The sequence below is a fragment of the Pleurodeles waltl genome, chromosome 12 (genome assembly GCF_031143425.1).
Source record: "Pleurodeles waltl isolate 20211129_DDA chromosome 12, aPleWal1.hap1.20221129, whole genome shotgun sequence".
Classification (NCBI taxonomy): Eukaryota; Metazoa; Chordata; class Amphibia; order Caudata; family Salamandridae; genus Pleurodeles; species Pleurodeles waltl.
In genome coordinates, this window is record NC_090451.1 from 99,198,746 (window position 1) to 99,223,658 (window position 24,913).

Here is a 24,913-nt window from a genome sequence, read left to right on the forward strand (position 1 = left end):
GTATTGCACACCTTGTGCTTTTGGGCACTCCAGTGATGTTGCAGCTCTGAAATATGGCCAAACTGGTGGCAAGTGGCATCGTGGCAGCTGCACGCTTGACTTTTCTCAGTTCATGGGCAGTTATTTTGCGCCTTGGTTTTTCCACACGCTTCTTGCGACCCTGTTGACTATTTTGAATGAAACGCTTGATTGTTCGATGATCACGCTTCAGAAGCTTTGCAATTTTAAGAGTGCTGCATCCCTCTGCAAGATATCTCACTATTTTTGACTTTTCTGAGCCTGTCAAGTCCTTCTTTTGACCCATTTTGCCAAAGGAAAGGAAGTTGCCTAATAATTATGCACACCTGATATAGGGTGTTGATGTCATTAGACCACACCCCTTCTCATTGCAGAGATGCACATCACCTAATATGCTTAATTGGTAGTAGGCTTTCGAGCCTATACAGCTTGGAGTAAGACAGCATGCATAAAGAGGATGATGTGGTCAAAATACTCATTTGCCTAATAATTCTGCACTCCCTGTATAGCTGGTGCTAATTCTGTGGTTATCTGGCTTGAAAGCAGAAACCGGTGTTCAGGTTGGCAACTAAAGCAAAGCACTCTTCCTCACACATGGGCCAGAGGCCAAGATTTTAAATGAAGCCCAAACATGACCTGCAGGACTTGCTCTGTTCTGATTACAAGATACTGCATTTAGCCCATCTCCCAACTGAAATGCATTTTGTGTTTTACCTGCTCTGCTTCTCATGCTTATAATATTGTAATCCTGCAGAATTGTACTGGCTTTGGCATATTAATTTAGCCAAACTACTTCCTAAAAATTATACAATTAATTTCTGATTTTTAGCTAATTCTAATTGTATGGAAACCAACAGCTGAAATATACCTGCTGCACCCAAATTTTTTTTTTTTTTTTTTTTTTTTTCTATTGCTGTTTTAAAATGTTTTGTTGCTCTCCAACCTACCCAAGCTATATAAATAGCAGCAATAAAATACCTAAATGCGAATTTGGTTTCACAGATTAGTGCTGCACGTTTATACAGAAGTGGTTCCCATCACCCTCCAAATGTGGAACTCTTCTCTTCATAGTCTTTCTCTCACCTATATTTTTTTTATAGGCCTCCTGCTCCTAGTATATTGTCAGAGTGCTTTAAATCACACACACACACACACACACACATAGGTTAAACAGAGACAATGAATCATACAAGTATGTAAATCAATGTACAGGAAATGCTACAGTAGACAACTTTCAAGTTTCTTTATTTTTACCCAGTTAGTCAAAATCATTGCAAATGTTTAAAAGGAAGACACAAGAACTACAAACCTATTCTGGAAACCCTAGAACAAATACCAGATTCCAAGATAAGTGGCAATGTGACTGTATCTGCTTGCGGTTTGCTGGCACAAGTTTAGAAAGGAACAAACGTCCTAGGTTTTCAGATTGGTCTCCAAGTACTGCAGCTTCTAGAATGTTTGAATATTGCCGTGCAAGGACACCAGCAAACTATATCTACTAGCTGCTGTGAATGTAGCAGAAAGTGCAATACTAAAGATTTTCAGTGATGAATCTTTCCAGTGTCTGCACAACTAGTGTTTATACTGCTAAGTACCACCCTAATGCCATTGAGCCGCACTGACTGTTGTGCTAAATGATGGAGCAGCAGAAATGTTCCATCCTGTAACTGTCCGGGATTACTATCGCCCTGAATACTTCGAAAAACAGCTTGAAGAGCTGCTTGTAACCGGCAGTGGCATGGACGCTGTTGCTCATCACAAAGAAAACTGACCCTTTTGCTCCTTCCAGCTAAGTTAGCTACATTATCAAGTTTGTTGAAGTACTCTACAGTCCTGAAACTGGTAGAACTACTCCCACAAATGCTTCCAACAGAGAGCTTCCTTTCCACAGTTTGATAAGCTACTAAAGATTCTTTTAGTTATTTCAGTATCTTCTTTTGAGGCTGAAAGACGCTTCAGTGGTCTCTGCTGACTCAAACCTTGGCTAAGGTCAGCAATGTCCCAGAAAAGACTGAATTGTGTGTGAAGAGATGGTGTAATCACTTGACACACAGACAGTAGCAAAATAATTTGTCCTCTGCATTGAATGGCGGAAGAAAATATTTTATTTTTTTACCTAAAGTTCATGATTATAAATGCCTGCAACAAGAAAGACTGGTTTCTAACTAGCCCAGTTCCGTTTTGAAATTTAGGATTGTCACTAAAAACATTTAGTGTGTTCTTACTTTCTTTCCCCCCCTCCCATCTTTATTTGCTTGGTTCATGAAAATACAAAGTTCATCACCATGTTTTTTTTTCACATTTGGTTTAATTACTTTACATACCTTCAAACTGTGACAATATCCTACCTTTTTCGTTGTTGCGTTTGAAAACTATACGACTGTGTACATTATCGGAGCCTGAGCCGGTTCGCAAACGGACGATCTGTATAGGGTAAATGGAAAGTCCCCAAGGCTCTCTGCCCCCCCCCCTAAAAATGTATTGTTTTATAGGCCCCTGAGCTCCCTTCCAGCTACAGCGTAATTACTGACCTAAAAGCTCACCACCCCCAAACCTCCTCAGTCTTTACAGGGTGCCCCAGTTTCTACCTGCACTGTCTCTGGTAGAAGGTGGCGCCCCTCTGGGGATGCGGGTCCTCCCTGCATCCCAGCCTGCGGGGGAGACTGGGCTGCGTGGCGGCTTGCAGAGGTCTGGGGGAGCTAAGGGGCTGACAGAAAAGGGGGGCAGAACACACTCATACTTCAGGGTTTTATTTCTCCATATCCTACTAGCGCATTCTTAACTCGTAGGTTTCATTGGTGCAAGCAGGTTCAGTGGCACCCGGGCGTTGATTATTGCTGTATTTCACAGTTCACACAGCAAACAAGGGGGCCCGTTTTTTCTTCTCTTGCACATGTGCCCACAGTACACTGGCCACGCTCCTGGTCTTCACAGACCTTTTCCGTTCTACCTTCGGACCCCAAGACTCCCCCGGAGGGCCGCGCCTAGAAACAGCACATAGCGTGCGTCCATGAAACAAACGCACATCAAACAGAAAGGGCAAATTCCTCTTGTGCTGCTATTTCACACGTACTTTCGCTTCCAACAACGCGAATTCCAGAACCTAGAAATCTCCCAATTCTGTGGCCTTCGAGAAAGAAACTCGAGACCAGCACCTTCACGCAGGCTTCACGTCTCTCCATGGCAACCACTTTGTTGATACGGGGCATTCAAATTAGGGGCGTGGCTATCGATAGTGCAGCAGGTGCACTAGCACTGAGGTCCGGGGGACTGAAGGGGGGGGGGGGGGGGGGGGCCTTCACAGCAATCGGTGGCTTTTTTGTACTGCCCACCAAGGGGATGCATGCGCAGATAATTCCTCGCTTGCAGGAAGGCTCGTGCTGGGTACAGATTGACCTTGGTCCAGGATAAAAGCTGAATTTACCACAGGCAGAGAGCCCTGTGCTTTATTTACATCTTCAGCCCCCTGCAAAGGGGTCAGCCATAGTAACATCTATTGACGAAGCGGATTAGTCTGTGTTTGTTAGGGGAATTGTTTGGTAACAGGTCAGTAACTGCGTCTCTCGCCCCCAGCGTGTTGTAGGAATAAAATTCCAATAAGGAAGATTAATTTTGGTCTGTCTTAATCCCAATATCAGGATTAAGCTGTATCCTGAAAAAAGTGTTATGAAAAGGTGTCAGAAGACAAGGTTTGCTTTAGAAAGCCTATGTGCGCGCACATCTTTGTGAGCGAAAAAAACCGCAAATCCAAAATTGATATTGTGACAGAAAATCAAAGCAGATGAACATAAAAGGAAAAAAAACAAAGGTCAGAAATCAACATTTAAAATGTCATTGTGTTAGCAAAGTAAATACATAAAAGAATACACACGAGTTATCTGCAGTTTAACAAAAGGCAAACAGAATGCCAGCCTCTAGCGGAAAACCAATGGGACAAAGAAACCATATTCAGAATAATGCTGTGGCCTTGGTGGCCAGTCCCACCAAACAACGGGACACCATGCAAAACACAAGAAAAGCATTGGGTGAAGGGGGCTGACTCAAAGCAAACTCCTCTGTATTTCTTGTCATTCTACCTTTTTGAAGAAAGGATAGTCTGAGGTCTTCTAGTTGTGTGCAACCAGACCTAAAAACTGTCTGTCTAGTCAACACCCCTAGGAAGCGGCTTACTATCTCAAGCTAGCTTGTTTACAAAACAACAAAATAGATAAAGAAACCGACTCGGGACAGGACCGTGTAATCTGGTATAGTCCACTCAGAAAGATGGTCAGGATGATGGTTTTGACCGCTGCAGAAAAATAGGACATCTTCGGGCCCAAGTACTGTGGGAATCCATCTTGAGTCCAATTTATTCAAAATGGTGGTGGTGCCTAGATCTAGGGCCAGAAGAAACTTAGCAAATAATGTTGTAAATGGCGGCAGTGGCTTGGAGGTGTTGTGTTCCACCACACTGAGCAGTTTGCCTCGGCGAGGGAGACTGGGAGATTCTGCTGGGTTCCAGAGGGATATTGTTTCAACTTAAGGGCTACTGTTGCCAGTCCAAAATGGGGGGGGGGGGGTGAACAGCAAGAAAAGGTTAATAACTGCAAGATCTGTGATTGCAGCACAGTGTAGATGTGCTTTGAAAAAATTTGAGATCAGGGATAACCAAATGTGGTCAATAGTCTCAAATTGAGGATTGTGCACTCTAAAGGGAACAGTTTAGGCGTGAGCGACTCCCAGAGAGGGAGTCAATTTCTAAAGAATAGATCACGGCTAACATTGTGATCCCCGTTATGGATCTATCGGACGGGGCGGTGGCACACAAAAAAGACCTTCGCACTATGGGAACATTGAATCGCTGTTGGGGGTTGGGGTGGGATTGGTGGGACAAACTGTGCAAGTTGTTTGTTTATCATATTTGGTATGCTGCTTTCAATATCCAGTGTATAATCACTGGCCAGCACTGTGTTGTTGAGCAGCAAAAGCCTAATAAAATTTGTTATGAAAAAAAGAATTGTGATCCTGTCACCAAGGGATCCATATCTAGAGCTTCTCCGCCACTCAACAAGGATGAGCGAGACTCTGGAAAAGGGGGGGTGGGGGTTGAGTGAAAGTCCCATGAAATATGTGAAGTTTGTGATGGGAAATGAGTGCACCTGGTAATGGGAGATAACTCTGCTTCCTACGAAGCGTGTGAGGATGGTTCGTGCTCCTGTCATGTGAGACCAGTTCTTTGTCGGGACACCTAGAAGAGGATTTGATTTCTCATGCTGACCTCTCTCCACAGCTCCATCTCTGCGTCAAGGGAGCGGACCTGAAAAATGGCGGATACATCAAATCCGAGTTCCTTCCCCCCTCTCCTCAGTAACATCAAGGAAAAGAAAGTACCCCAAGGGATGTCAGGTAATATGGAGGGGGAAGGGGGGACTTTGCAAGGAATGCCGCGACTGTGTAATATCAATGATACACAGGTAGATGGATTGTCATATTGGTGATGCATCTGTAAAAAGTCAGATAATTGATGATTGTTGACGGAGTGTCAGCGAATTGGGCAGACATCAGTGACACTCGGATACAGAGGGTGGAAGGGTCCTGGAGATCATATCACAGATGCACAGGATCAAAAGGTGTCCACTGCTGTTGGGGTGCATGAGATTCACAAGTACAAAAGAAGTGAGAGGCCCCTGGGAGTGATATTGGCAACGTACAGGCGCAGCGAGGAATGAAGGGTGATACCTGATCACAGGTAAAAGGCGCTGTGGCAGTGATGCATCTAGGTGGCCGGTTCAATACCTGTGACATCCAGGTAACAATGGTGTAACAGTCTCTGCGAGTGACGTCAGTCCAAAGGTATGATGATTGGTGTTCTCAGCAATGCACAGGTAGAGGTGTAGACGTTCCAGTGATTGGCATAAGTGATTCACAGATACTGATAGCCTGAGGGCCCTTGTGGGTGATATAGTGACTTGCAGGTGATATCAGTGAGGTACTTATACTAGCAGTCCGAGGGTCCCCGAGAGCAAAGTATGAAGCAGAGGTACAGAATGCTTGATGATCTATTGGGACTTATAATTGATGCACAGACAATGAATACAAGATGGTCCTTGAGGTAGAGTGACCTCGGATGCACAGCCAGTGGTGCAATGTCATGGAGCGGTATCAGTGATGCACAGGTATACCTGAAGCGGGCATCGCAGGGTGATGCACAGGAGGGGTGCCCAGGTCAACAGGCATTCTTTAACCTTCTTGACCTAACCAAGTACAGGTTGTCTCAAACTGCAGCCAACTCTTGAACATTTCTGTTACTGAAAGTTCTTGCAATACTTTGAACACATTCCATACTCGACCCGACGCAGTCCGCGTGCGCTGCTGTGCAAATAGAGCTGGAGCAACTAATCTCCATTTGACACAAACTATTATGCTAGATATTCTTGTGTTTCCTGGGCTTTTGGCACAGTCAACCATCCCATTTTAATTTACAGCCAAAAGGATGGAAGTCCTACCATTCCTCACCAACATATCAACACGTGGCACCTTGTCCTCTGAAGCTGGCAGAGGTCCATGTGGGGTGGCCAAGGGTTAACCATTCTCGCCCTTCTTCAGAACCTACATGAAATGATTTAAAAAAAAAAATCTTTTTATTGCATTTAAAACAGATAAAAACGCCACTGCAGAGGACAGAGCACAATTTTTAGTCCAGAGTTACACCTTGGAAATACCAGGGTTAATACTACAAAAGGTAAGACCTGTCACCCCCCCCCTCCACTTCTTTCCCCTCTTCATGTCCCTCCACCCTGTCCCCCCTCATCACAGTGGATCTTGGTCATTAATGGCATTAAGGGCACATATATCCCCTCAGTACTCATTCCATTTCCCCCATATTTTGGACCAGGTAGCCAGGCAACCTCTGCCTTCAAACACAACCTTCTCTGCCAACATACACCAGTCCAAGTCGCATTTCCAATCTCGAAGCTGAGGTGCTTAAACCGCCCTCCACAATATTACACATAGCCACCATGAGTCCCAATGTTACACAAATGCGATCTTTGCTGCCTAAATCAGTGGGGACCCATATATTCAGTAGGCCCATATTTTGGAGTGGCTTCCATCGTGCAACCGCAGACCCTGTTGATGCAGGTCATGACTGCCTCCCAATAACATTGAATTGCGACGCAGCTCCACATCCTATGGAAAAACGTTCCCTCTTGCCCACATCATCTGTGACAGAATGCAGAGCGCCCTCCTTTTCCTGAAAGTAGTGGTGCAGGCATAGTAACTCCTGTGCAGGACTTTTAGTTGAACCAAGATCTGATTGCCACCTCACTGGGGGACGCCAGGGCCTCAGTCCATTCGTCGTCTTCTATACCACCAAGATCTTTGTCCTACTGAGTACGAAGCTTGGAAAGGGCATCTGGGGAGTTAAGTATTTTTTTTTTTTTTCGGTGAGGGAGAGTGCCTCATGGGGCATATATTCATCAAGGACTCATCCTCTAAGGGCAATGATTCTGGGGGATCATCACCCCTTGGCAGCACCTTCATCAGCGCATGTCAGATTTGTAGGAAACAATAGACTTCAAGTCTGCCAGTTGCTATTCTGTTTGTAGGTCGGAAAATGGGATCACCTGCCCCTTGGACCATAGAGCTCCCACCTCAATGTGTTCCCATTAATCAAAGCCCAACTGTGTCACCAGTATAATCAGTTGTGCGGTTTCCCACAGTGGGGTGACCTGTGTAATTTTGTCACGCCAGCCCAGTGCCGCAGTCGTTTCATGCCAGTCATTGCTGTTGGACTCCGAAGGGATGTATGTCATCACCCACCATAGACAGTCCTAAGAGGCCCCCCTGGGCTCGTGTTATACTTATTAATACGGTAAGTGGGCTCATCTGAGGGCAGATGGACCCCATGATTGAACTGTGCCACCCAGGAATATTTTTGTGTATCTGGCAGAGCGATACCCCCATCATACCAGCTTCTAGTCAGTTTTCAAAGGGCAGTTCTGCCATTCCAGAAGAGGGTACGTGTTACAGTCTGTATGGTCTGGAAATAAGCGGAGGCGATTGGGTAGCGGGCATTTTGAAATGCATATAAAAAGCAGGGTAGTGCCATCATCTTGAAGAGTGCTGCTTTGCTAAGAAGTAATATTGGAAGGGCTTGCCAATGTTGTACGTCATGTCGCAGCCGTGCTAGTGGGGGTTCTAGGTTGTGGCTATCAAACCTTTCGAAGTCTGTGGTGACCTAGATACTGAGATAGCGAAATCCCTCCATAACGACACAAGCGAGTTGCGCTGCTTCCCCATGGAGGATGTAGATGAGGGAATTGTCCCAGTTAATTGTATATCCTGAATAGTGACTGTCCTACGTGAGATTCTTGGTCTTACAACGCAAGCGTGTGACCTGACCTGCTCAAGATATGCAGACAGTGATCCCACTGCAAAATGTGCTCTCACTAGGTATCACTCAGCCACTTAAGATATTAAATCAGTCGACTTTATCCCATGCATCGTCTTAGCAATAGGTCAATGTGAGGGATCACATGGAAAGGGAACCAATTCGAATTTAGAACCATGATATGGGTAACCTCCAAGATTGGGCTCCTGAGAGAACACATTTCCAGGAAAGGTAGCATAGGATACACAGAATGAATCCAGGTTTGGAGGCTTGTCTTTCTAAAGCATGACTATTGCATAGTTCTGTAAAGAACAGCCTTGAGAATTGTGTGTGTTGGACATGAACTGTGATCAAAATGAGGATTCACAGGATCAAAAGAGGATTTGTGTAATCATTTGATTTATGATTTGTTGAGATTTCTAATGATGAACATAAAAATAGGATTAATACATTTAAATTAACTATAAATTAGTGTCTTCATGTTTCTTTGCTCTCTTTCCATTATTAGCCACATCATCTTCAGACATAACCACATCAAACCCCTGGTGACCTGTAGCCCGTCTGTCTGCATGTGGGCAGCTTCTTGATGATTTGGAACCACCTGAAACTAAACCCAGATAAAACCTCAGTTACCACATGCAGCAACCACACAGCCCTTCTACTGGCCTTCCAGTCCAGACCCGAGCCCTTCGCAGCCCTTGGTGTATAAAATAAGAGTATTCAGTTGTGACCTATCCACAGCGAAGCCTGCAGCCAAAGCCTCCTTCATCCACATCCCCCGGTCCGATGTACTCACAGGTTTTGTTTACTTACAGTGCATTCAGGGGGTGATTTGTTTGGTTCTTTTACTCCTGAATTGTGCCAGGGATTAGTGCCTGGGCCTTCCATCTTGACAAAGCACACATACAGTGGGCACACTGCTGGTACGCCCGGGTCCATGGAGTAATCGTTGGATGTAGAAAGTCATTGTTCAATCGCAAAACCTTCAGTTTTCAAAATCATGGGATTTACAAGTACAAAATGGCTATTCTCTGGGTCTTGCACCTCTTTCACAAGTTGAAAAAGCCCTTACAATGCACAAAATGGATTTCGCAATGAGCAGTTGTGATGTGCATCAGTGATTTGCAGCCGCGTGTGGGTTTCAGTTACCAGCAACTCGAAGGAGGTGGTTACTAATTCACAAAGGGAAAGTGTGCACTTCCTCTTTGTGAATGAAGTCTGGGACCTCTGACACAACACAAAGATTAGTCTCAAATAGTAAATGATTTTTTTTTTAAAGCACCTCCCGTTCCTTTAGGGGACTACTGCTGCTTTAGAAAACGTTTCCTGTTTGGCAATGCAAGGCGGTTGGGCAGGAAAACATACAGCAGTGACAACAGAGCAAGAAAACACAACCAGTGACAACCGAACATAGTGATAGAAGTGCAGGGATCTGCAAACTAAATTATTGACACCCGGGCCTCTTACAAATAGGGCGCCTTGACATATCCCGTGCTGCGGTGCGCCTTTCACTGGATGCAGAGCGCAGACTGGGCCAGGCCACCCTTTAGCAGTAAATGCGTTGTCCCCAGCATAGCTGCAAACCTGCGTGTCTCTTGGGGACAGTGCTTTAATGAAAGAAAGACTGGCTGTTTGAAGCTGTTGGTCAACCTTTCACTGTGCAGGTGGCAACCTGGCCTGACTTTGAAAGAGGATCAGAGATTCTCCCGTTGGCAGGTGCGGTGAGAAGCTTTCACTACCCAGCTTGGAAGTTCCGAGGACCCCCCACCCCCTTCCTTCTCGTAAAAGGACGCCCTTGGGGGCACACTGACTGTGCACCACCTATATGTGGCTCAAAATCAAATCTTCCCCTGACAGCACTTTGCGCTGCTTGTGCAGAGGCCAGACACAAAGGCATGGTGTTCCCTCATGTGCATGGGGCCATGCCCCCGTGCAAATGTTGGAGCATCCCCTGGAGATGGTGCTGCTGCAACCTGTATTATAGAAGGGGTCTTCTGTAGTACCAAAGAGCCCCGGTCGTGCAATAAGTGGGTGTAAATGCTTGTTGCATATCTGGGGAACTGTCTGTAATTTGGCCACTGGTCAGTCAGATTAATTTGCCTGCATCTGGGTAAAGAGGACACTGACACTAGGAGAGGAAGCCACAAATACTGTCTTTAAGAGCTCACACATAGTTTCACCTGGGAGAGAGTCATGAACTGTGACATAAAAACACTGGAATTCAGAAACACAAAACACAGAGGGATCACAAGAACACACAGTGAGAGGCATAGAAACTAACACTGGGCCAGGGAGACCCACTTGCAGACAGTGTGGGACACAAAGAGAGTCCAGGCCTGGGAGACAAGAGTGTCAGATCATTGGGGGGGGGGGGGGGGGGAGACAGGAACAGAGATACGAGCACCTGTAGATGTTAGAACAGAGAGGTATTTGCAAACAAACTGTTAATACGCTTTTGAGTGTCGGGTCGCAGATCCCAACTGCTCTGGTAGCCACCCCATGAGGGGAACCCAAAAAGATCATCCATAACTCTGGTGAGATGGAGACAAGGCCCCCAGGATGTGTAAGCTGGAGGCAAATTCTAACATAACTGCATGTGTAGATCCTTTATACCAATCAAAGGTCTAAGCAATGGTTGGGAACAGCAGTGGAAGAAGGGAGCCAGAACGCCCAAACTCATGTGGGTACCTAAATGGTGCCAGAAAAGCCTGCTCCCTGTGGTGGTTCAACATAGCCCTTGCAGTCTCCGAAGCAGCATATGAAGTGCTCCATCCTGCAGCCTGTTGAAGGACCACAAGCCTGAGGATGAAAGAGAGCGTCCTAGAATCTGTCTTCGCTCTACAGCTCTAGCTAACAGTAGGCAAACCAAGTACCTAACGAGTGGTGCTCCACACAGGAGTTTGAATTGCATTATTAGGAATATGTTCTACTGGCTGATTTGTCACCGAAAGGGAGAATCTTGAGAAGAAAAGGGGTAAATCCTTCTAACTTCCGACCCTTTGTGGCTCCCTGTGTAGTATAACCACTCTTGCTGAATGCCTCCACGTCGCCTGCTTTCAGAACAATACAAATCGCAGCATTCTGCGGAGATACTCGTGCTGGATTCCACCATGTTGTCTCTAGTTACATGAAGTTCCCTGTGCTCTGCAGACATGCTTGAGTCATTGACTGCATGTTTTTCATCCCTGAAACATGAAAATAGTCCAAGAAAAGTGGCAAATGTGAAAGTGTTCATGTGATGGTCCTTCACAGCCACGCACCACTCTACAGTCAATTGGTCAACGAGACAGGCGTCCGATCGCAAAGTTACAAGTATATGTGGAGGCAATGTGTGGTACTGATAGTACGGAGTCCCACCTGAGTCATCTCCTGAGCTTTCTCATTCAAACCATTAAATGTATGTCACCCTCAGAAGAAATAGAGGGTCTCGAAGGTGAGCCTGCTTAAGATCTGATCTGCAGCATCTTTTAGAGCCACCATGAGTGGGACAAATGCAGGCTCCCACAGCCTTATTAACCACATGTCCAAAAAGGCCCAAGTCAAGAGTTCAGTTGAGGCCCTCCAAGCTGTTCTCCAAGTCCTGTTCAGTCTGATGTGGTGATATTACAGGCTCAACCTCTAGAGCAAGGGCAAAAGTACATATATTACCCAAGCCCAGAACTCGGAGTTCCATCCATCTCAGCAGCTGAAAGGGACAACAGTGGTAAGTGGGAAGGAAAAAACCAGAGCAGCTAGCAGACAAATGCAACAGTCCCAGAAAGGAATGAGACCAGAATATAGAGCGGATACAAGCCTGGATCTACTTCACAGGGAGGCTCCTGCCGACCTCCTGTGTGGCACTGATGTCAACTAGTATAGTTCACATCACTGATGTTCTTGAACGATGCAAGAACCACCCCATTTTTCCTAAAGAGCTCAAGGACTGGCTGAAAGATTACCACATACAGGCCTGCTTGGTAACCAGTGCGGGTAGGTTCTTGGTCATACCACTCTTAGGGAGCTCCTGGCTTGCCTGAAGTTTGTCCTTCCCACTTATACATCTACTGGATCATTTTCTTTCTAAGGCACATTTTGTAATCCTTCGTGTCAGTGGTGGGCAATCTCAGATTTTCGTTTCCCAGTGCTCCAAGCAAGGTTTTAATGGGTTGAAATCCTCCACATTTTGGCACCTTTTGATAAACGAAGATTATATGGTCGGATAGTTATCACTTCTTCCTCAAGGGCCTTCTGGCGGCATACATTCTGCTCTTTGGCATTTCGTTGGAGTGCTCCAGTCCATTTGTTTGGGGCGGTAAAATGTGGGGAGTTTGCAATTCACTACTCACGCTGGTAGAGCACACACTTTCCAACCCCCAGATGCACTGCTCTGTGACCCGAGGGTTCACAAATTCTTCTAATCCTCATTAAACAAGAGGTACTCAATCATCTTCCAACACTCATTTCTTTATGAGCATTCATTACTAATAGTTTGTAAGTCGACCCAAACTCATGGCTTTCACGTAGTTGGACCTGAAGTTTGTGCTTCCCAAGAAAGCATCCGTATGGATAATAGTTCAACAAGAGTAAAATGCACTGAGAGCTCTGCTACCACAGGTTCATTAGTGCTTTGAGAGTAACTGGTGGTGTAGTTCACTACCACAAGAATAGTATTATTATGAAGGGTGTTGTAGCACCTAGGTTACCTGAATGTCAACCTTTAACCTTTTACTGGTAAGTCCTACCACTGGCGATAGTACAAGGAGAGTGCTTGTCTTCCATTTTTGGCACGGCTGACACAACTCCTTATATCTACACCCCTGCCAGGCCATAATAATAATTGTGTAGCCTCTCCCTTGCTATCTTAACCTAGAGGTGCCATGCTAAGGGTCCCTTGGGAGCCAACTCCATCAGAAAATTCCTCTGTGCCTGATGGATATTCAGCCTCTGGGTGACACGAGCCCCAGAATTGGCAGTTCAGTACAAAGTAGCCCACATTCCCATGGACCATCTAGCAGCTCCACCTTCAAACTATGCTTTCCCAGTGAAGGAGGATTTTTTCTGGACCTTGCAAAACTAAACTCTTTCAAAGCCTCTCACTACAGCTCCTGGTCACGTGTGTAGATTGCTCTTCGCTCTTTAGGAGCTGCCAGGCCTGAAGTCTACATTAAGTCCAATGAATGCCTCTCTGTGGAGCTGAAATGCCTGCTCTTTTGGGGAGTTTTCTCCGAGAAATCTGTTTATGGAGCCCTGAATGAGACAGAGAAAACTAAATTAGGATGGGTGGGATGCTTGAACTGATCTCAGGCAGAAGGTGGGGGGGATTTTCCAGGGATATTGGTAATGCAGGGGACAGGAGATGCGAAGGTCCTGGAGCATTAATATTAGTGATAGACATTGACAGCAGGTGTGAAGGTCCTGTATCGTTAATATCCGTGGTGCACTGGGACAGAACGTGTGAAGGTCCTGGAATGTTAATATTAGAGGTGCACTGGGGGCAGAAGATGTGATGGTCCTAGGCCATTAAAATAGTGGTGTACAGGGACAGGAGGGGTGGAGGTTCCTGTGCAGATGTCAATGTCCAGGTAGAGAAGGTGTGAAGGTCCCTGGAGTGATATCGGATTCAAGGGACAAACGATTTGATGGTTCCTCGGCGCCCTCTACAGGTCTGTCGAGGTACTAGAGCTCTGAAGAAGCAACCGAAATGTGATGCTCAAGTGTTAATGGTGAGATGGCCTCCGAGGTGGTTTCGATGAAGCATGGATATGAATGGTCGGAGGGCCCTGCAGGTATTTCCGAATATCAATGATAAAAATATTCTGGGGCCAAAATATTGAGTCCTTCATATGCAGGACCAAAAGTTCATGGAACATGTAGGTAAGCATATGTTCATTTCCCTTAACTCCAAATCTGCGTACCTTGCTGATCCATACATCATCAATGCACATATGTTAAGTATAGTAAAGTCATACTTACTTATATTTACATACCTCCTTTTGCGCCATATATTTAGACCACAATATTATGGCTCCACGATATTTTTTTGTCAATATTCTGGTGTCATATCTGTCGGTGCAATGAGGTGCAGTAGGTGCAACAACTTGGCTTCCAGTTATTGGGCCTTGTGTCAGCGCCTGGAGAAAGAGAAGGCTTGAAAACCATCTCCACTAGAAGTGGACGTCCGACTCCACTAGCGACGGTCGGGACCCTAGCGCACTCGGTTCCATATTACAACATCTGGACACGTTTGGGCAACCAGACTTCACTCTGGCAGGATAAGAGTGGTGAAAAGCTTGTGAAACTATTCCAGAGGTAGCAAGGGAGGAAAACACTGACATTTTGAAGCTGGTGTCCTTTGCAGCAGAGCATTCTTGAGCTAAGTGTGTTCAGCTTAACACCTCAACCCTCCCTTTCAGCCTTCAAAAGAAACCCTCTAGTAATAAAGAGGGTAATTATCCCCCACTTTGCTCTAAATCTGTAATTTCTAGCCTTCTTGAGACCGTTACTTCGTCTTCGCTGTTGTTAAAGGTTTGTCTTCACCAAACTCGACCACACAACTGACACACTTAATCCGTGCAACAATTGTTATTTTGGTTAAATTATTATAACGACCCAACCCTTATTGATCTATGCGCTGTCATCAGTTCCATGGAAAAAGTTACTGATCAGAATATAATTGTTGGCAAAATAAATAAAACAGGCGGAGCATGCTTTGTGCATTTGTAGGAATGGTGGACACCATACCCCCCCCCCCCCCCCATTACTATCCCATGCTCCTTTCCGTTTTCCCCGGATTCGTCTTCCATCCCCACCACGGTTGGGGGGGGTCAGTGATGCACTGGGGCAGAACCTGTGAAGGTATCTGAAGTTAGAACTGGTATCCAGGTGCAGAGGTGTGAAGGTCCTTTAGAGGAGATACCAGCCATGGTCCTCGAGGAGGCGATCAGAAAGTTTCTGGAGTTAGAACTGGTATCCAGGTGCAGCGGTGTGAAGGTCCTTTAGAGGAGATACCAGCCATGGTCCTCGAGGAGGCGATCAGAAAGTTTCTGGAGTTAGAAGTGGTATCCAGGTGCAGCGGTGTGAAGGTCCTTTAGAGGAGATACCAGCGATGGTCCTCGAGGAGGCGATCAGTGGTGCTATAGGACAAAGTATGCAGGTCCTAGGAAGGTAGATCTGTTCTTTGCATGGACCGGCGCCTGGGTGCGTACGTGGAAGAGGGCCTGCCGTCTGGTATTTCCTTTCTCGAATGATTAGGTCTCCAGCGTGACTAGGTCCTGGCTTCTGTTGTGGCACAGACCGCCAAAGTTAACTAATTTCAGGCATGGAGGGGCGTTATTTCCCAGGATATGATGCAGATGGCCTTGAAGGAGGAGCCGGTTTAGGTCCTTCTGCGCTGGGGTAATGGCCGCACTTCTTCACGCTGTTGCAGCATGCGTGAGGCCCGTCAGCAGTCCCAGTGTGGTGTCTGGGCAATGACTGAGCAGAGAGGCCCCATCCCGCCACGTTTTACCTGAAGTCTTATTCAGGTACAAACAGTTTTATCTTGTTTATGAGGGAAAGCTAATGACATGCTGCCCTAGCTTGGTTGGCGAAGTGTTCATTAAAAGAGTCATCTGAGTGAAGAAAGAATGCATGTGAGCCATACGCTGACTGTCAGTTCACCATCAAGATCCATCCAGTTTCATGGTGAAGAGTCCGGCTTAAATATGTGGTTGTTTAGAGACCAAGAGGAATATTTCCTTTCGGCCACTAGTAACAGCGCCCAGCAGCACCCACACGGTCGGCTCGTCCGGCTATGGTGTGATCCTCATGGGACGTACTTGGGCAGAAAAGTCTGATATCCTTTACTTGTCATCGTCGTTGGAGCCAGTTTGGGAGTCCCAAGGCACACAGGGCCCTAATTCTAGGAACTGGATCCGTTTACCTCCAATGTCTTCTGACTGGCTTACTATGTGATCTAAACATTGACCACCAAGTACATCCCTTAGCATTTGACTCTCAGAGCAGTGAGCTGAGCAGTCCAGGGCTTCCTCGCGGGCAGTTGGTGTATTAAGTAAATCACAAAGTATCTGGTGATGAACCAGTTACCCAGCCAGTACTATATTTTGAATAAGAGAAATTGCTTTATTCTACTTGTGACACAATATTATGCTACAATATCGGGAATATGCTAACAGCTATAGGAAATAGAAAAGTGTTTTGAATGATTCAGCGTTTGTGAATGGCTGATTCTAGGGTATATTCCAAGGTTCTCTCATGCCACTCGTGTGTTTATCGCTATCGAGGGCGCTAAACAGCCGGTCAGTGTGTGCAAAGTGAAAGTCTCACTTTACCTTCATTCCTGTGTGAAGGACTCAGTTCGAGGGGTAGGTAGACGCTGCTGGGGCGGCCTGGTCACGGCTTCTTTGGCCACCCTTGTCGGTCATCTTCCAGACACCTCTCTCGTCTCGGAGTAGTCACAGCCCCAATAGTAGTGTTCTTTTGCCCAGACAAACCCCACCTCAAGCAAATCGAAAGCCCGTCCCAGAGGTTATTTGGAAAAAGGAGCAATTCTGCCACAGGGTGAGATGGGAGTCTGAAGGGATACTAGAGCAGGGGTCATCAACCTTTTATGTAATAAGAACTACATATGTTAACTAAAAACTTCCAGAGTTGCTAATATTATTAGAGCGGTAGTAGTGGCCAGATCAGACAAAATTACATTAGTGGGAACCATATGCAAGATTACTAGCAGTGATTACCTCTATGCACCAGGCATTGTAGCCAGCAGTTATGTTAAAAATGTTTTATGACTGTGGAATGTCTTTACAAAGTAGCTGGAGAGCTACCAGTAGCTCACGAGCTACTCATTGGAGCAACCTGGACTAGAGGATCCCTGAGCTGCGGCGTTATGATATCAGGCAAAGTCATGTGGGTGCACTTTCAAAGTATCTTGCACAGTCTTGGTAATAGAATGAGAACATCCGGTCGAAGTTTCAGTTTTTATTCAATGTCATGTTTTGGGGGAGCTATACAGGACCTTTAGGGTTACTGGTGGATCCCAAAGCAGCAGGACTCCCCACTCCCATGATATGCAACTTCGTCCCATACCTTCAGCACAACCAACCACTCCAGTGAGAGGACTGAGGTGATCTTGAGGCCCAGTTAGGGCTAGTGAGGTAGAGGCAGTGAGTGAGCTGGTGCACCACAGCTCACCACAGGTCTTTGCAGCACTGATATCACCCTGGGCTTCAAGGGCAGGTGTTACTCATTCAGTCCTTCCTCTGCTTGTCTCCTCTTCTTCCAGGCTGCTGTACTAATATCTTCCTTAGACAATAGCAAAGACCAGGTTCTCTTCCTTCTCAGGGCAGATCAGTAGGGCTTCCTGTAGGAACCCTTGGACCCCGGGTGATGTCTCCTGAGCTGACTGAGATGCCGTTGTTGAAAGACAGCGGCCCTGAACTTCAGACGTTTTTCCAGTGCCCTCCATGGGTGAGAAGTCCTTGCCGGTGACATGGGGTTTCGGGCCCTTTGTTATGCTTTGTTTGCCGAGATCGAGTCTACAAGCAGAGCTATAGGACTGGTGTCGGGCACTTCAGCCCCCTTTGCTTGTTCCTTCCAGTCAGGCCAACCATGCTCTGTCTTCAAGTCACAGCAGGAACAAGAGTTGGAACTGGAAGCATCCGGCATAGAGGAAACCAAACACAGGCACAAAAGTGGAGAAGCCTCCACACCGCACACCTGATTGGGGGGCAGGTAACAGGGCAGAGCAGCCAAAGACTTTCTGCACATCAGAGATAGTTTCATCTCCTCCCACACCAAAGAGTCTACCTTATCACAAAAACCTCAGGAAAGCATCCAAGAAGCATACATTGCTCATGTGGCAGACTGCATTCCTCTCCATTTTGAATATCATCCCATAATAGGAAATCCCAAAACTCCATAGTCCACCACTGACTCATTCTGCTACACGCATGCCATGTCACACGTACGCGACACGTGTGAGGCACAACTGGATTCTGCGAAGGAACCTTTTAGAGGGGACTGGCAGACCAGGTAAGAGTGGAAGGCCACTGGGGAACACTGCCTGTGCAGGTTACAGATACAAACACGTCAAGCCACATTAAAGCAACACTTCCCACACTGCCCGGTGAGGGCTAGTGCCTGTAGTGAGCTCGATTAACGAGGGTACAACATGATCCTCGCTACGTGATAAACTGGGCCCTCGGTGTACACACTTGATGTTGTGTCCTCCGAGGCAAAAGGAAATGTGTCAAAACACCAGAGGGTTGCTCCTTGGGTGATCTAGGACAGGGTAGTGACACTCGTGGAGCCATGGAGGGACGTCTCGTCCCAGCACTGTCCTTCCAACTCAAGGTACCCTACTGGCAGTCAGCCTGACTCCTAAAGTCTTACTCTAGCCACCCCCTCATCTTCCACGTTCAAGGACAAATTCCTTAAGAGTCCAGGAAGCCCATTAGAATTTATCAATTTAATAAAATGTAATCAATTGTTTCCTAGCGCTGAAACCAATTAGTGGTTTGAGAGCACTGAATGCATTGAAATATTCAAATGCATCTAGCGTCAGCATTTAGTTAGATGCTGAAATGCAACAAACTTGAGAAACCATCACAAATAAAGAGATAATACAATTTTCAGGTGGGTAAATTCTCAGTTGTTACCTGTCAAACCACGTGTGTCTCTTTCTGACCTAAACAAGTATTCCTCAGGGTTCAATTTCTAACTAATAACTACAAAATCTAAACAGTTATTGGTTCGTATAAGTGTACTGAATACTTCCAGAGGAAAAAGTGCGCCCAATATGTGAAAAGTGTTGTGACTCCGATACATTATAATGAAAAACTGCCATTGAGTTGTAGATCCATCACCAGGCTCTGTAGGTGTGTAAGCTGACAGCTGTTGTTGCAGCACAGCAGAGAGTGTCTGGTGCAATAACGTGTTCAAGACATTCCCCAAACCACCAGACCATAGGAGCGGACAGGTTTCTTGGGTATACGGTGGTTTCAGAGACCAGCTGCCTCAGAAGTAAAGGTTACATTTGTTTGTTAGATCTATTCAGTCCCAGGAGAAGTGGTCTTCTTGGCTGTAAATACACTACATAAGCCAGGGCCATTTTGCCTGCTCAGAATGACTCCAGCCCACCAGTTCTTGCAACAGTTCTAAAGTTAACACAAACATCACCTTTAGATGAACTTTCTTCTTTTAAGCAGCTTGTAAGTGAACTAGAGTATATTCTTCCATTAGTCTTTCTTCAGTGGCATTCCATAATATTACAGCATGTGCACTATTAATCGCATGATACACCAGGGCGTGAATATGAAGAAGGGTGCCTGCAGCCTGGGTAAGGAACCAGCTTTATAATTCTCCTCTCTTGAAGCAGGAGGATGCGGCTCACAAATATAAATAAGGGTTGGACGCTGCTATCTGTATCATCGTATTGCAGCCTTTGGTCGTCTTTGCAGTACCTGCACAAGCCCTGGTCTCTGGAACAAAATGTAGCATTAAATAGTATACTGAGCTGTAAATGGCCCTATCTTTTCTAGCTCCCCCTCCTTGCCTTCCCCTAGCCCCTCAGTAGCCAATCACAGGTATTGTGGCGCTACTGGCTACTCGAGGGGGTTAGCACTGTGATGCCATTGGGTTCCAAGGGTCAGTGATGTCACTCCTGCTACATCATGGTGGGGCAGAGATTGTTCAGGATCAGGGAACCGGGGCTTAGTTTCCTTGGTTGGGATTACAGTACACAGCAGGACTTGTCAGAGGGGCTTGCCAGAGCAGGTTTTTGTCTTCAAGGCGCTACCTTTCTTTAACCTGATTTTCTCTTCTCCTTTGCAGTGTCTGGGACTTTCATCACAGCAGTGATGGCCATTGCAAACATCAGCGTCGGTGAGTGAGTCCTGCCCAGTGCTGCCCTGGTACTGCTACTTCCTAGGGTGGGTTGGGACGCTGTATCATGGCAGCAGGTTGGCCATTATTTTTTCTCCTTTGGCTGCAGGAATCCAGCTGGATTCTGGGCTGCATGGGGCCCTGATGTACTTTGTCCAGTACTCTTCATTTTATTTTGGTGTTTTATTTTGGCAACAGTTCTGTTATAAAGCTCGGGGCTCATCCCTGTCGGATGAAGCTGGCCATTATTCTACCAGCACATGTTGAGACCAGTACAATCAATTGTAGAAATAAGCAAAAGACTGTATTTGTTTCCCTATGAACTTTAAACTTAACACAGCAAATACACGAAGAAATCACTTAAAAGGCATTTTTTTATGATTTTTAAAGCGGATAGAGGCAGAATTGGTGTTCTATTAAATACTAGCGGATTTCACAAATATCCTGTACAAGTATGAACTCGTGGCTCTTTCAAAATCTGAAAACACAAATTAAAATGTCTGTTACTGTTGTCTGAAAAGCTGGCAATCTTAGATGCACGTGTACTATTAGTGTCTGCATTCTCCTTTTGGTGCCAGGAGACAAGACCCCGATAAACATTGCCCAGATTTAGGGGGCTTTGCAGCTTGCAAACATGCTGGGGAAAGAAATGTGCACCAAAAAAGCAAGAGACTGGGCCATTTTGGGGTGCATGCATCTTCACCTGTGAAATCATGGAACTCGCAACTCCGTGAACCACGAAGCCCCTCTACCCAACTATCAGTTATACCATCACAAACTTAATAACTAGAACATCTTCAAGGTACCAGTGACCGCGCCAGTCAGCCATGCTACGTCGCTGCCTGCATTTCAAACCTCCATTCCCACAAATTCCCAAATCTGAGCCGAGCTGCATTTATTGTTCAAACACAATTTGCATTTTTCCTTTGTGTAAATAATACATTAAACCCAGAAAACCACAGAATAAAGTGAGTAAAATTATACACGGACCAGGATGAAACAAACAGCCTTCTGCAGCTGCGTCGATGTACAATGCTGTACACAGTTCTAAACCAGGATCTTGGTTGTCCAAGTCTGATATCTATTAGCAAACAATATGTTAGTCTGTTCCAACCTTGCTGTCCACGGTCCCATATGATTCACTTCTTAACGAAAGGCAACAGAATTGAATGCAAACTCTGTAGGCCACTTTGATCCAATAAGTGAGAATGCAAGAACAGTAGAGGGCGGCTCGCCTGCCCCCTCTCTTACAGGGGTCTATCTCTGCCATCTGTTGATTGCCCAGTTTTTGAAAAAGAATTTGTATCGGTTTTGTGAATGCATGTGTTGGAATCATTGAAATGAAACAAATAACACAAAGCAGGTCTTTGCATTTCAAGCATTGAATGCCTTTCCGTCTCTGGGTGCTGTTAACATCAGCACATTCATTCATTAGTAGAGGAGGGAAGTATGAAAGAGGGATGAGGTATATTCAGCCGAAGATGAGGTGTCCCAAGATGGACAGATCAGTGTGCATTGATAATCCCCATCATTTGTTCATTTAACTCCTGAAGTGAGGGACAGTTATAGGGACGATGGATGATGAGTGCTGGATGAGGAGTGAGGACTGAGGGATGAAGTGTGAGTGAGGAATGATGCCTTGAGGGAGGAATGATGTGGGAGGGCTAAAGGCTGAGGAGTCGGGGTTGATGAGTGAAGGAAGGCTATTTGAAACAGACAGATGATGTAGAGTTGCCTATGATACAGCAGAACATGTTGTTCTTCTCAATCATCTCTAAGTTTGCACATGAGAAGAGGTCCAAGGTCTTCACTGAACTGGACAGCATTGTTCCTGTAAAACATTCAGTGGATTGGGGCTTTTCACAAACCAATCCATCCCGGTGACCTACAGATGATCTCAAGTACTGCCTCCAACTGGAGCTCAGGTCCGGAAATTAGGCCAAACTCGCAGAGTGCTTGGATCACACCAAGCGTTGGAGGAAAGCTTCCTCCGCCTGTCCAAAATGGAGATGGATCTACTAGGGAATATAGGGGAAACTGCACCTCAGCAGCGCATCATCTCATTCTTTGGTGGTAGCCTCCGCATAGGTCATGAGTGTGGTATGAGATTATTAGCTTTGCTTCACCCAAAAGGGCACACGTAGACAACAGGGGCAACCCTTCCTACAGGCACCACAAACACTGGAGCTGAACAGATCCTTAACTGTGCAACGATAAAACACAAGGCCAGAGACCAAAGACCCATTCAGACTCTGCATGGAGTGCAAAGCCAAGCGGTACAGTGACCATAATTAAGAAGAAATAAAAGGATGCAATACTTCCCGTAAATCACCACACTGCTCACCAGTGAACAAAGAACAACATTCAAAACAAAATGCACCATCACTAAATACTTTAACCCTGGTTAGTGTCTGTCAGTCAGCCAGGCACAGAGAGGAGGTGTTGAGTCCAGGTCTGTCCAGGCAGGAGGGCACAGCCCGACTAGCCACTCTTCAGGCACCCGTCCCAAACTAGCTTGTTCAGATGAGCCCTTGACTTTCCATGATGGATTCTACTGACGCTGGTGAACAGAGAGGGGCGATCCGGTCCATGCAGGACTACACGCTTGTGTGGTATTGTTGTTGCTGCCCCGTGTAGGAAAGTACCATCTTGCCTGGCATGTTACAACTAAAACAACATATATACAGTGAAAAATGGGGGTATGTGTCACTGGGACACTGGTAACCCAGGGCCCCAGTGCTCATAAGTGTGCCTGAATGTGTTACCTGTGTAGTGACTAACTGTCTCACTGAGGCTCTGCTAATCAGAACCTGAGTGGTTATGCTCTCTCATTTCTTTCCAAATTGTCACTGACAGGCTAGTGACCATTTTTACCAATTTACATTGGCTTACTGGAACACCCTTATAATTCCCTAGTATATGGTACTGAGGTACCCAGGGTATTGGGGTTCCAGGAGATCCCTATGGGCTGCAGCATTTCTTTTGCCACCCATAGGGAGCTCTGACAATTCTTACACAGGCCTGCCACTTCAGCCTGAGTGAAATAACGTCCACGTTATTTCACAGCCATTTTACACTGCACTTAAGTAACTTATAAGTCACCTATATGTCTAACCTTTACCTGGTAAAGGTTAGGTGCAAAGTTACTTAGTGTGAGGGCACCCTGGCACTAGCCAAGGTGCCCCCACATTGTTCAGAGCCAATTCCCTGAACTTTGTGAGTGCGGGGACACCATTACACGCGTGCACTACATATAGGTCACTACCTATATGTAGCTTCACCATGGTAACTCCGAATATGGCCATGTAACATGTCTATGATCCTGGAATTGCCCCCTCTATACCATCCTGGCATAGTTGGCACAATCCCATGATCCCAGTGGTCTGTAGCACAGACCCTGGTACTGCCAAACTGCCCTTCCTGGGGTTTCACTGCAGCTGCTGCTGCTGCCAACCCCTCAGACAGGCAGCTGCCCTCCTGGGGTCCAGCCAGGCCTGGCCCAGGATGGCAGAACAAAGAACTTCCTCTGAGAGAGGGTGTGACACCCTCTCCCTTTGGAAAATGGTGTGAAGGCAGGGGAGGAGTAGCCTCCCCCAGCCTCTGGAAATGCTTTGTTGGGCACAGATGTGCCCAATTCTGCATAAGCCAGTCTACACCGGTTCAGGGACCCCTTAGCCCCTGCTCTGGCGCGAAACTGGACAAAGGAAAGGGGAGTGACCACTCCCCTGACCTGCACCTCCCCTGGGAGGTGTCCAGAGCTCCTCCAGTGTGCTCCAGACCTCTGCCATCTTGGAAACAGAGGTGCGGCTGGCACACTGGACTGCTCTGAGTGGCCAGTGCCACCAGGTGACGTCAGAGACTCCTGCTGATAGGCTCCTTCAGGTGTTAGTAGCCTATCCTCTCTCCTAGGTAGCCGCACCCTCTTTTCTGGCTATTTAGGGTCTCTGTCTCTTGGGAAACTTCAGATAACGAATGCAAGAGCTCATCCGAGTTCCTCTGCATCTCTCTCTTCACCTTCTGATAAGGAAACGACCGCTGACCGCGCTGGAAGCCTGCAAACCTGCAACATAGTAGCAAAGACGACTACTGCAACTCTGTAACGCTGATCCTGCCGCCTTCTCGACTGTTTTCCTGCTTGTGCATGCTGTGGGGGTAGCCTGCCTCCTCTCTGCACCAGAAGCTCCGAAGAAATCTCCCGTGGGTCGACGGAATCTTCCCCCTGCAACCGCAGGCACCAAAAAGCTGCATCACCGGTCCCTTGGGTCTCCTCTCAGCACGACGAGCGAGGTCCCTCGAATCCAGCGACTCTGTCCAAGTGACCCCCACAGTCCAGTGACTCTTCAGTCCAAGTTTGGTGGAGGTAAGTCCTTGCCTCACCTCGCTGGGCTGCATTGCTGGGAACCGCGACTTTGCAGCTACTCCGGCCCCTGTGCACTTCCGGCGGAAATCCTTTGTGCACAGCCAAGCCTGGGTCCACGGCACTCTAACCTGCATTGCACGACTTTCTAAGTTGGCCTCCGGCGACGTGGAACTCCTTTGTGCAACTTCGGCGAGCACCGTTTCACGCATCCTCGTAGTGCCTGTTTCTGGCACTTCTCCGGGTGCTACCTGCTTCAGTGAGGGCTCTTTGTCTTGCTCGACGTCCCCTCTCTCTTCAGGTCC

The 24,913-nt window shown here is 46.6% G+C and overlaps 1 protein-coding gene across 2 annotated transcripts in view; it reads left to right on the forward strand.

Annotated features, from left to right (window-relative positions):
* The window catches only part of LOC138267458 (transmembrane protein 272-like), a 134,798-nt gene that overhangs the window by 18,194 nt on the left and 91,691 nt on the right, over window positions 1-24,913 (forward strand). For both annotated transcript variants that reach the window (XM_069216403.1, XM_069216402.1), the window contains exons 2-3: window positions 5,288-5,403; window positions 20,201-20,251. In XM_069216403.1, coding sequence (XP_069072504.1) covers window positions 5,322-5,403; window positions 20,201-20,251 — 133 coding nt within the window. In that variant the 5' untranslated portion in view covers window positions 5,288-5,321. The remainder of the gene's footprint in view (window positions 1-5,287; window positions 5,404-20,200; window positions 20,252-24,913) is intronic.